This window comes from Trachypithecus francoisi, unplaced genomic scaffold (assembly GCF_009764315.1).
Source record: "Trachypithecus francoisi isolate TF-2019V2 unplaced genomic scaffold, Tfra_2.0 Lachesis_group15, whole genome shotgun sequence".
NCBI classification, from domain to species: Eukaryota; Metazoa; Chordata; class Mammalia; order Primates; family Cercopithecidae; genus Trachypithecus; species Trachypithecus francoisi.
Window position 1 is genome coordinate 68,395,675 of NW_022681460.1, and position 12,925 is coordinate 68,408,599.

A 12,925-nucleotide genomic window follows, 5' to 3' on the forward strand; every position below is an offset into this window, starting at 1 on the left:
ATCTTCTGTGTGCCAATTCTGGTATGCATGTCAGTTCTGTTTTGGTTTCTGTTGATTGTTCTCCTCGTGATGGGTCATGGTTTTCTGTCTCTTTGCATGCCTGGTAACTCACTGGATACCAGACATTGCGATTTTTACCTCATTGTGTGCTAAATAGTTTTTACTTCCTTTAAGTTTTCTTGAATTTCATTCTGACAGAAAACATTTACATCCTTTTGAGTGTAGCTTTTGCCATTTGTTAGGCATGTCTAGAGTAGTGGCTGATAATGGACCATCCAAGGATATAAGGTCCTAATTTCTGGACTGACAAATATTACCTGGCAAGGAAAAGGAGTCTATGCAGATGTGATTAAGTATCTTGCTCTGGGGAAATTATTCTGGACTACTGAATGGGTTATAATCCAATTACAAGTGTCTTTTTTAAGAGACAGAGGTAGAGAAAGATTTGAAACACAGAAGACGAGGTAATGCAGCCATAAAGGCAGAGATTCCAGTGATGTGGCCCAATGTCAAGGAACACCAGCAGCTCCTAGAAACGAGAAGGGGCAATAAAAATTATCTTCTAGCATGTAAAATTGCTGAACAACTGGAGTTATTATTTGCAGCTCTTGTTAACTAGGGCGTGAAAATGCATACCAGTCTTGTTTCTAAACCCTTTATTGTTTAAATAAAAACATTTTTTAAATGTGGAAAAAAAAATTATCTTCTAGAGTCTCTGGAGGGAGTAAGACCCTGCTAGCACATTGATTTTGCCTCAGTAAAACTGATTTTGGACTTTTGGCTTCTACAAGTATGAGCAAGTAATTTTCTACTGGTTTTAGCCACTAAGTTTGTGGCCTCAGGAAACTAATATCCACACAAATTATGGGTTTCTCCAGTCTGGTTGTTGGGAACAAGCATGTTCCTGGAACGGTTTCTACAAATCCTCTATTCCTTTCAGATGGTTCTTTTTCTGCTCTGAAAGCTTAGTCATATGTACGTGCTGAATAGCACGTATGGTATACTCAGGGGGACTCTGCACATCTCCAGGGTTCTTTCTCTTTGTAGCTCTTTTCTCTCGAATTTACCTGGTGTCCCCGAACTCTTGTTCCTGACTCTTCAACTTGGGAAGTCTGCCAGGCTTTAACTCAGTACCTTCGCCCTGTGCCATGCTCTGAAAACTCTATTAAAGCATTAAAGCTGGGACACCTTCTTTGTTTCCTATGTCAGAAATTACTTTCCTTCATTGCCTGATGTCCAGTAATTTGAAAACCATTGTTTCATGAGTTCTGTCTGCTTTTTTTAAGTTGTTTCAGGAAGGAGGGTTAATCTGGTTCCTATTATTCCATCTTGGCTGGAAACTCCATAAATGTTTGTAGCCATCTTCTTTATTTTTGGCTAAAGTTAAAGGAATGTACAATGTAAAAGGGTACTCAGGGAACCAAGGTATAGTGTTTATCAAGTTCATCATAGTCTTCAACAGGTTTTTACCAAGGCATTATTTCTGGCTACTAAAAATACAGAGGTAAACAACATGTCAATATTGCCCAAAGAAAACATTTTATCACAAATTCCTTTAAGATAGTCCATTTTTTGTTTATCCCTGTATCATGAAGGCACACAGCAGATAATTTAAAATACAGTTTACTACTAAAAGACTGTTTCATTTAAACATAAATAAACAAACTATGGCTGCTATTAATTTAAGAATAATTAAAGAAAACACCAACTAAAGGATAGAATAAATTGATCCCAGAAAAGTGATGAAGTTTAGATTTTTGAGTACTTGAATTAGGACATTTCAGATGGCAATGAATTAATATTCAATTGTCCATATTATTTCTTAACATAACATTTTGCTAGTGAAAGGAAATGCTAAAAGGAAAATTTTAAGGTTTATCTTTCCAACAGAAAACAAAATTTTACTTCAGAAACTTAGGAATCTTTGAAAAATAACTTTCACTCAAACATAAATGGGAATTTAAATCTAAAATGTCAGATATATAATTTTGTTTTACTCTCAAAGTTTACAATATTACTCAGGACTAGTTTGCCAGTACAGTGTAGCTTACTGAAATAATAACACAATGAGGACAACACCTGACATTATTAAGCACCATCTGTACCGGGGCACTATGCTAAGCACAGTACATGCACTGCCTCCTTTAATCCCTGTAATATCCCCGCAGACGCCACTTCTATGCTAATTTTAAAGATGATGCTTAGAATCATTAAGAAACTTTTCTATGATTACATAATAGTATAGTTAGCATGATGGACTTGAATTCAGCCTTCTTGACTCCAAAGTCCACGTTCTAAAAATAATAAGCCACAAATTCAAATTTGCAAATGTGTAAAATAGGGCTAACTGAAAAAACTTTCATTATAAAGTTCCTCTAGATAGTACTTTCCTCTAAATATTAAATATCAATCAATATTTTAGCTCAATATTTCCAGAGCACTTTTACTTTAGAAGGTAAAGCTAAATTGATCATTTCGAATATACACAGAAGCACATACAGCACTCAAATACTTTAAAAAGGACACAATTATGTATATAAAGAATTCGTATATAGTCTCTCAAAAACAGATCAACCAAAATACTACAGGAAAACTACCAAATAACAATTTTTTCTTCTGTGTAAATATCCTTGTGAATAGAGAGTATAGGAGATGAGATTACAAAATTTGCCCTAAAATAGACTCATTTATTTTCACATTAACACACTCCTTTAAAAAGGGCTGTGTGTGTGTATAATAGATATTTATTTATGTAGAGAGTAGGTATAAAATGTATGTAGCAGTTCATATTTCTCTGCCATCACTGGAAAGACAGATATGGAGTAGTAAGATGAAGCTGCTTATAGCAGATGTCTGAAGAAGATACTTTTAATCATGGGAGTCTCAAAGCATGTGCTCTGAAAGTCTAATTCAACAGTCTGGATTTTCCCAAGCAGGCTCACTTGTATACTTCCATGAGAATAAGGGGTAGAAAGTATACGGGCCCTCAGAGAATACTTTACCTCTGAAGAAATTATAGTAATATTTTTATTAATTACCTGAAGATTTTCACAGGTCTCTTGACTATAAGTAAGTCTCTGGATTTCTGTAGGTGAAACAAGGTATAATGCTTGTCCATTGTTGGTAAAGCAGAATGTTCTGGCTATCCGCATATTGGTAAGGGGCAAGTAATACACATCCAATAGAGGTCTTAAACTTGGCAAACTTGAGAAAAAAATTAAAAACTTGTTAATAATAAGGTAGATTTTAGTCTTGAACACACTATCATTGTTAAAAATGGCAGAGACTTCATAAACCTTATGATTTAGTTTGTATACTTGAGTGGGAGATTAAAAATGGCTTATAATCCTCATATACTTGCTCACTATTAACAGAATAAAAATAAATTCTCAGAGCATAAGACTACACACACGAAAAAAGCACTTCTTTTAAACAATTCTGTAGTATAGTTTGAGGGAGGAAATGCTATATCTGCATTTAAAAAAATATCTAACTCTTACCTAAAAGTCATTATATGTCCATTGGCACAGAAACAAGCAAGGCAGATACTGTTACTCAATGCTACAATATCTCCACGAAGCACAAATGAGGTCTCTGTAATATTTTGCTTATAAGCACAGTTCTGGGTTGGCAGTGAGATTACTTTTGCTTGCTTTTCAGAACATATCACTGCATACTGGTTTTCACTAATTTCCTGAGAAGAGGAGGGGGATACTGAGACAGGCCGCCGTTTTTTCAATTTCTCCTTTTCATCTTTTTCTTCAGGAACATTGTGTTCTCTCCAGGGTTCATATGCAGGTGGTATTAAGCAGCCTGTGGTATCCAGAAATGCCATTCTCAAGATCGCACCTTTTAACCTCAATATAGTACCTAAAATACAGAAGTCTAGTAAATAACTGAAATATTTTAATCAACAGAGTAAACACATTTATTCTAACTTTGACATACATAGTAGATACTCAAATATATGCTGAATGCATATTGAACTGAACACTGGCTCAATGACAGGATTCAGACTTTAAGCGTGATGTTTATGAGTCTGGAAAAAGATGTCAACTTACATGCTCCAAATAGATAAATGCCACTAACGATCACTCACAATTTAATTACATATGATAAATTTGGCAAACACGTATCTGATCTTTAAATGAATAAACAAACAACATGCTGGAGTATTTGGAACTGTTTTCTCTTATACCCAGCAAGTGCACTACCAGTCAGCAAGAGAGCAAGTGGACAGCACCCGGAGCAGTCAGCGTGGGGCCACATGTGGCTGCAGAGCACTGGGAATGCACCTTGTCCAAAGTGTGCGAACAAGTGCAGTGCATGGTGAGAGTCAAGCACATGCCCCATCTGAAGACTTTAGCACTCCAAAAAGTTCAATGTAAAATAACTCAATCACTTTTAATAATTACAGGCTAAAATGATAATATTTGGGACACAGTGAGCTAAATAAAATGTTATTAAAATTAATTTCACCCGGTTTTTACTTTTTTAATGTGACTGCTAGAACATTTAAAATTATGTGGCTTTGCATTGCTTTTCTAATAAACAGTACTGACCTAGATGACCAACGAAAAAAAAATCTACACATTTCTAACCATTACCTCTAAAATAGTAATTCCTCTTAAATGATTTACAACAACTGTCAGATACACTTAAGGCATTATTTTGGTCAGCTTATCATCTTAATGTAGGGGCTACATTTTTTGACTTGTTTCTATTAATGGTACCCTTTCCCCCTATATCCTTGATAATGTACAAATATGCTTTATGCTCACTTCTGAGTAAACTAAGTGATAACATTAATAGAATGGAAGGGAGGGTAGGTAACTGAGTTAGCATTCAGTTCTTAAAGATTTTTCATATTTTGTTTTAAATTTATTTATTTATTTATTTATTTATTTATTTATTTATTTTATTTTATTTTTTTTTTTTGAGACGGAGTCTCGCTCTGTCGCCCAGGCTGGAGTGCAGTGGCCGGATCTCAGCTCACTGCAAGCTCCGCCTCCCGGGTTCCCGCCATTCTCCTGCCTCAGCCTCCGGAGTAGCTGGGACTACAGGCGCCCGCCACCACGCCTGGCTAGTTTTTTGTATTTTTTTAGTAGAGACGGGGTTTCATCGTATTAGCCAGGATGGTCTCGATCTCCTGACCTCGTGATCCGCCCGTCTCGGCCTCCCAAAGTGCTGGGATTACAGGCTTGAGCCACCGCGCCCATATAAGGTTTTATAGCTTGCAGTATTTTTTCCATATATTATTTTCCTTTATTTCTAAGCAAAAGAGTTCCTGATGTTCTCTCAAAACTTTTTAGAAGAAAAAATATTCTTTCCTTTCCTCTTTGCATTTATGATTTATCAATAGTAAGGATACAGAATACAATGGAGCACATATTTCAATTTGAATTTCAGATAAACAATGAATACTTCTTAGTATAAGTATGTCCCAAATGTCATATATCTGTCCAATTCTAAATGCGATACACTTATATTAAAGTATTTGTTATATAAATTAAAATTTGACTGGGCATCCTATAATTTTTATTTGCTAAATCTAGTAACCCTACTCTACATCTAAGTTTGGCAAGCAGATAATTTAATTATTTTAAGCAGCTTGGTAGAAAACTTCGAAACACAAGACAGTTATAATCTTATAGTTCTGATTATTATTTATCTCAAAACATATTTAAAGCTAGTTTTTCTTTCAAGATCTCTTATTTTTTATTCTGGTCCACCCAAAGAGTCCTTCAGCCTCTAAAGATTTGATGAGGTCAGCTGAATTATCCATTCTAATTTGGGAACTGTTTATAGCACATATATTGTTCTAGTATGTGGATTTCTTTTAAAACCTGGCCTAAAATACCGTTAAATGTATGCTTATCCTATAGTTGATGGGACTTTAGCATGTTTCCCAGTAGAGTAGTGGTTAACTGTTGACTCTTCCTCTTGAAGAAAAGAAAAAATAACAGCCAAAGTAGACCACTTTAGGCTCTTAAGCACAGAAATCCATCAGCTTGAAAACATCTCTCTCTTCTCACAGCTCCAATACAGATGACATCAGTGTCACTGATATATTTTTAAATAGGCATCTTATTAAAAACAAACCTCAAAGATTCCATCATCGAGAAGAAACTTAGTTGCCTTCTTACTATGAAAGTTATTTTTGAATTCACTTTACAGCTAATTTGATTTATTGCAAGTTGGAAAGTATATTAAATACTTTTTGTGTAGTTAACAGTAAATCATCTATAATCCCGCTCACTCATTTTCATTTATTGGAAACATTTTCTTCTTATTACAAATTGGTGTATGTTTGCTGTAGAAAATTTAGAAACTACAAATCAGTAAAAAAGTGAAAATAAAAATGACCCTAAATCCTACTTACCAGTGATAACTCCTGTTAACCTTTTTTCAACTTTCCAGTTTATTTTATTCCTATATGCATATTTGTTTACTAATAAGAACTGAGATTAGTAAGAATATCATTACGTAACTTGTCTTCTTTAATCTAACAACTTGATGTGCAGTATATACTCAAGCATTTATACAGTAAAATGAATAAATCAAACTGATTAATGTAAAGATGGCTCAGAAACATAATCATAAATGCAGTTTAACTTCTAAATTCCAAAAACTGTAAAAGTCAGCACCAAGACAGATTTATTAGCAAAATCATGGTTGTTTCCATCTGGATGAGCATAAATCAGTAGTAACAGAAATCAGAATTCTCAGTTATCTTCTGACCTAACAGACTCCACAACATTTGACAAAATCCAATCTCATTTTCAATATATGAAGTCTAGTACTATTTTTAAAAATTTGCTTTCAAGTCACCTTTTCCTAACACTTCAAAGTAGAAAAATAATCTCAGGTTTCACACTTGGAGATGAAAAATAACCATGTGTAGAATGTTTAAAAATGTACTTTTCTGTTTTTCTCCTAAATTTACAGCATTCTTTTGCTTGTGGTATTTGCTTGAGGTATTAGGAATGCATTACTGTAACCTTTAAAAAAAATTTTCTTCCATGGTAATTATTTTACACATGATCCTAAAGTTTAAAAAAATGGCAAAACTTGAATGGCTGTATAAACAAACAACATTCTGAAATCTTGTTCTATGTATTCTTTCATTAAAACATAAGGCCATCACTGATTTACTTTACATTTTGTAATTCTTAGATCAATTCAAGAATGAAAAACAAAGGCTTCTATCATAGTAAATCACACCTGTAATGTAACTCTAAGTGCAGCAGCAATACATACCACTTGGAGACACAATTACTGGCTGAAGAAGTCTTTGTTCTCCCCCTGGGGGAAGGTTCAGTGCAATGACAAGCACTGTTCCTAGCGTTGTTCCAACCCATAGACAAGGGGAAGGGGACGAGTCCGTCTTTCGAGTAAATGTTTCACAGAAATGAAGAGCGGAGATCGCTTCTCGGGATTCTTTGTCAATGCTTGTTACACTTGAACTCCGTGATCGGCTAAAGGAGTTATCCTTTACATCTGAAATGGTTAAAAATGTTGTGAGATTGCTCAAGATATAAAATAAGTTGTTTGTGCTTTTTTAAATATAAATTTGGTCAAATAGTTAATCTGTAAGAAGACAAAATCTACAGCATATTTAATTTTAACTTCATTTTAGTTGATCCTTGAACATGGGTTTGAACTGCACAAGTCCACTTATACAGGGATTTACCTCTACCTCTGCTACCCCTGAGACAGCAAGATCAACCCCTCACTCTTTCTCTTATTCTTCAGTCTACTCTATGGAAACACAACCTTTGTGATGATCCACTTCCACGTAAGGAATAGTAAATACATTTTCTCCTCCTTATGATTTTCTTAATAACATTATTTTCTGTAGCCTACTTTATTATATGAATACAGTATGTAACACATCTAACATACAAAATATATGTCCATCTACTGTTTATGTTACTGGTAAGGCTTCCAGTCAACAGCAGGGTTTTAGAAGTTAAGTTTTTGGAGACTCAAAAAGTTATATGCAGAGGAGTTGGTGTCCAATCCACATTGTTTGAAGGTCAAGTATAATTGAAAACAAAATTTACTTATATGCTAACAAATTTTCCTTTTTTCTTAAATATATAAACAAACAACTCCACGCTCCTCAGAACCAAACCGGGTGCCTCCTGATGAATACGTGAATGTGCAATCCTCAGGGTCCTGGCTGCTTAGCCATTCATTGGCACCTTCTTTCTCATGGTACTTTGTCTTCCTTTGGTAATACAATCCACGACTGGTAGAGCGCAACAAGTGTGGGTCTTTTCCATTTTCTACCTTTAAAAAACGCATTTAGAAGTACTCTGATTTGATTTTCTAATTTACTGTATGATGGATCTTTTATTTTTTTAATCAACAAAAGTTTAGCTTTTTTTCCCGTTTTTCTTCAATGCCATTTTAACTACAATCCACATTCACTTAAGGCGTTTTCACCAAAATGTGTAACTGCCATCTGGCTCACACTTGATACCAGGCAAATTCCCTTACTCAGCTCTGTCTGTAATGACAGGGACATTTTAAAAATTATACTAATAAAACTTCTCTCATCTTCAGCTACCTTCCCTTGTTGCTAATCCCAAGCTTGTCTCAAGCCCTAGCCTTTTCCTTTTTCTCTTGGAACATCATTTCCAAATACTTCTTGAACATTTTTCCAGTTATGTCTCACTATGCAAAACCAAAGCATATAAATTTCCCCAAACCAGTAAATTCTTCCAATGGCACTATTTATATTAATGACACTCCTGTTCTCATAGGCAGAAACACTTAAGATGAGCCATAGTTTGGGTTTCTCCCTTTCATTTGACCCATACATCTGATGGGATGCCAAGCCCTAAGGTATTTTATTGGACATTTTTGTTTCCTTCTTTCCATTGGTAATCTACTTCCATTACCCTAAGTTCGGGCTCTCATTACCATTTACTTAGACAATTCCCAACTGATCTCTTCACCCACAGCATCTCACTACTAACACAACCCAACTAAATTTTATAAGGCATAGTTATAATTCTGTGGCCTCAATCTAAAAAATCCTTAGTAGTTCCTCTTTATTTAATCATACTTATAATCTTACTCAAGTTTTTAAGACTCTTCACAAAACATCTTTAATCTACCCTCCCGGCCTTATCTCCCAATGCTACCCTATTTCAGTTCATTGTGGGAAATAAATAGAGCCACTCAATTTTCTCCAAACATAACCTGCACTTACCTACTTTTAGGCTTTTGCTTGAGGTATTCTGATAGGTGCCTTTTCTCCTACCTATCAAGATTCTGCTTATTTTCCACCTCAGTTACTGTCATCTTCCTGAAGTTTCCCCCTGATTCCCACAACCTATATAGTTTCTCTCCCTCTTGAATACCTATAGCCATGTATCTCTCCCATGACACTTAGAGTACATTTGTTCTGTAGTTACTTCTGACTTTTCTCATGCCTCACTCTAAAGCGACTGGAAGTATCTTGTAAGCAAGGACTGTGTCGTTTTGATACCCTGTGGAATTTAGCACAGTGTCTTGCATGTGAAAGGAATTCAGTAAACACTTGCTGAAGGCAGATTTATAGTTAAGAATGTCTAAACCAATGCTTCTGCTATACCATTAGGATTTATTAAAATTCCCAGTAGCTTCTACTACTTACATCTAATAACTCCTTAAATCACATGCTTTCAATGCTATTGTGAAAGAAAGGACTCTTCAAAATGTGAAAACTATAAAACATGTTAAAGTCTTCTAAGTTGTACTTTACTAAATAAAAAAGGTATAGCCAAATCCTAGTTATACCCTACAAAAAGTTTTTTGCAATCAAATTTAGATTCATAGATTAAAAATATCCCCTTAAAATAACTATATGCAACATAATTATGATTATAGGTAGCCTCTGAAAACAATGTTATTAATTATGATAATACTATGGATCTTTTTTAAACTGTAGCCTCTAAAAATATCTTTCTTTTGCTTGAGATTGGATTCCCATTATTTACAAATTATGATATGGTAGAAAAGAACTACTTACTATAAATAAAATAACTTTCCGTAATCAACACCTCAATACAGAAAGTCTGTAATATGATACTGATTACAAATATTTATTAACTCTTTATTGTTTCCAAAGTTATTTTAGCAAAATACATTTTAAAAATTTTACAATGATAAATAAACTTAATTTGGTACTTGTAAAGGATACATATACAAGGCAAATGAACATTTTCAGCTGCAATGTAGTGACAGTAATAGAAAACAATGATATGAGAAAAGTTGATAATAGAGATTCCACTGTAAATTAACCTGTAGAAAAACTCTTACTGTTAAATAACTATTAAAATTACAACAGGTGATTCACAACAACCTATACTTTAAATGTTAACTCATAGGTCAAATGAGCAATGTTCGAATTTAATAGACTAATTTAACTATATAAAATTCACAACCTAAAATTACGTTTTTATTACATGATTTATCTATAAAAATTAAGATTACCAAAGCAACTTCTAAAGCTAGATCAAAACGGAAAAATCGACTGAGTAAGAGTCAAGTTTGAAACTGACAGAGATAGGTTGCTTATTTTATTATCTGCCTAGACTTTTAAAAAAAAGTCAGAATTTTCAGCAATTCATGAATTACAACCTCCACTTACTCCTTTTAAGTTAAACATTATGGGTCTCTGTGGGCTCATTTATACAAGTTTGGCAAACTAAATAAATGGAATAAAAGCTTAATTTTAGTAGCTCTAGTAATAAGAACAGAAGTGAAAATAACTACCACTAAGCAAGGCCTACCATGTGCCAGGCACTAATACTTTACATTTATCATTTTATTGAATCTATATAACCACCTTGAAAAGTATTATCATCACAATTTAACAAATAGTTAAACAGAGGCTCAGAGAGGTTAAGTGACTGGCCCAGAATGACCAAGCTAGTATATGGTAGAGTCAGAATTTGTGTCTATCTCCAAGTCTAAAACTTTCTCTTAGGCAACTCCAGACAGCCATATCACCACTATCACAGCTGGAACACTATGGTTATTATTGAGAATTAAAGTTCTAGTTTAGATGTCAGAAATGTGCTTGAATATGTGATCTTTTTAGCTGATCTAAACTCAGACAAAATTTGTCATGAATGCTTCCATCCAGCTCTACCTGATACAATCATGCCATAAAATCACTGTTTTCATGCCACTATCTGCAAACTTACAACATGCTACTTGTATATATCACTTTCTCCTCCCCACAGACAGCCTTATTCAACAAACTTTTATATTCCCAAATCAAAATATAATGCCAAGAGATGAATCTGTTCAGGTAAAAATCAGGGTAAGAAACTAATTCATATCAAAGTATATAATGGTTCTGATGTTTGCCTCCTATGGCTGACATTTGAAATGTGACAATCAGAAGTGTAACAAAATCACCCATGGATTCTGACTTCTGGGTTACAGAATCCAGGATAGTGAAGCTATAGTGAAAGTACAGTGCTGCACAATTTCCCCATAAGCAAAAATGAATTCTATTCACAGAAGCTTCTGGAGCTGCACAACAGCTCATTGGCCTCAGTGCCAACACCTGGCAGTTTGAACCTATCAATATAGTTGGAGTTACTCCCCATTGCCTCCCTGACCAATGTAAAATAATTAGCAGCAAGAATCTCTACCAAATAACAGTTCAACAACAAAATGACTTGAGGGACACAGGAATGTTACAGGTATATATTAGTCAAAGTTATAATTGGCTTATGGCATACATGGGCATGCTAGCTAAACCATAAACTGAATAGTCTATAAAAGCATGGAATACACACTTTGATTAAATTGCTTACATCATTTGTAAATGTGAGTATGCTTTAAAAAATAATTGGCTATGGTATTTTTATAATTTTAAAAGTATGTTTACATGTGTTTACCCAGATTTTTAAGAAACTAAAATACACAAAGCCACTTTAACTAGTTAATATTTAATGCTATTGAAATCCTGGGCCTCTGAGAATCTGATGAAAACTCTAGATTCTGCTATAGGGGAAAAATGCACATTGTATGCCTCAGATATATTTGGTTTCAAATTATGTTTTTTAGTGGAGAAAACTATGACCTCAAAATGTCTACTATCCTGTATTCTATGATTAACTCTTGTTCCCTTATATATCACAGTGTTCTACTAAGTTGTTTTTCCTATGAATGAAACTTTCTACAAATGACAGTGGAATATATTGTATGCCTACTAACTCATAATCACATGCTTTCTGTCAGCATAACTGAGGTAAGATAATGATTTGGAAATGCTGAAATTAGTACGTTTAAATGGACCAACACCTAAGTTTGTATGATGCATAAGAAACATAGTCAAGAAATCTAGAGAACAAATGGTGGTGAGGGGTGTGTGCTAATGCAAGGGAGAAAACCCAGTTATCTCTAAGATACAGGTGGGTGAAATCATCCTTACATAATCACACCTATTTAGTTAAAGGCAACAGAAATTTCTTAAATAAAAAATGAGTTTAAAAAGATACCATGTTTTATATGTATTACATGAAATCTTACTTTTATCTTTGTTGAAATGTCATCTGTCCCCACATGATATCAAGGAGCTATTTGTGGGTTGGATATAAAACAAAATGAATGTGTGAATATATTCATTCTGCTTTCATAATAAATGAATTGCACAGAAAGTGCTGTGGAGGAAATATTTCTCAACTTATTAAAATCAAAAAGTTAGTAATGATGACTCTTGCTATGATTCACTGTAATACAGAAAAATGTTAATCTATTTTAAATATTAAATATTTCATTAGTATACAAATAATTTTATAGAGTTCAAAGTAGGTTTTCAGGTGGTTAAATGGGACATAACCACTTTTAATACAAATTAAAATTGCACAAATTCAATCTTATGCTAAGTTCTGTTTAGACATAAAGCATGAGA

The 12,925-nt window shown here is 34.0% G+C and overlaps 1 protein-coding gene across 4 annotated transcripts in view; it reads right to left on the reverse strand.

Moving 5' to 3' along the window:
• STXBP5 (syntaxin binding protein 5) overlaps nt 1-12,925 on the reverse strand; it is a 207,442-nt gene that overhangs the window by 24,140 nt on the left and 170,377 nt on the right. For all 4 annotated transcript variants that reach the window (XR_004442912.1, XM_033235135.1, XM_033235134.1 and 1 more), the window contains 3 exons: nt 7,261-7,500; nt 3,501-3,870; nt 3,039-3,204 (listed from right to left, as the gene is read on the reverse strand). Coding sequence is in view for 3 of the 4 variants with exons in the window: in XM_033235135.1 (XP_033091026.1) it covers nt 3,039-3,204; nt 3,501-3,870; nt 7,261-7,500 (776 nt within the window). In the remaining variant the exon portion in view is untranslated. The remainder of the gene's footprint in view (nt 1-3,038; nt 3,205-3,500; nt 3,871-7,260; nt 7,501-12,925) is intronic.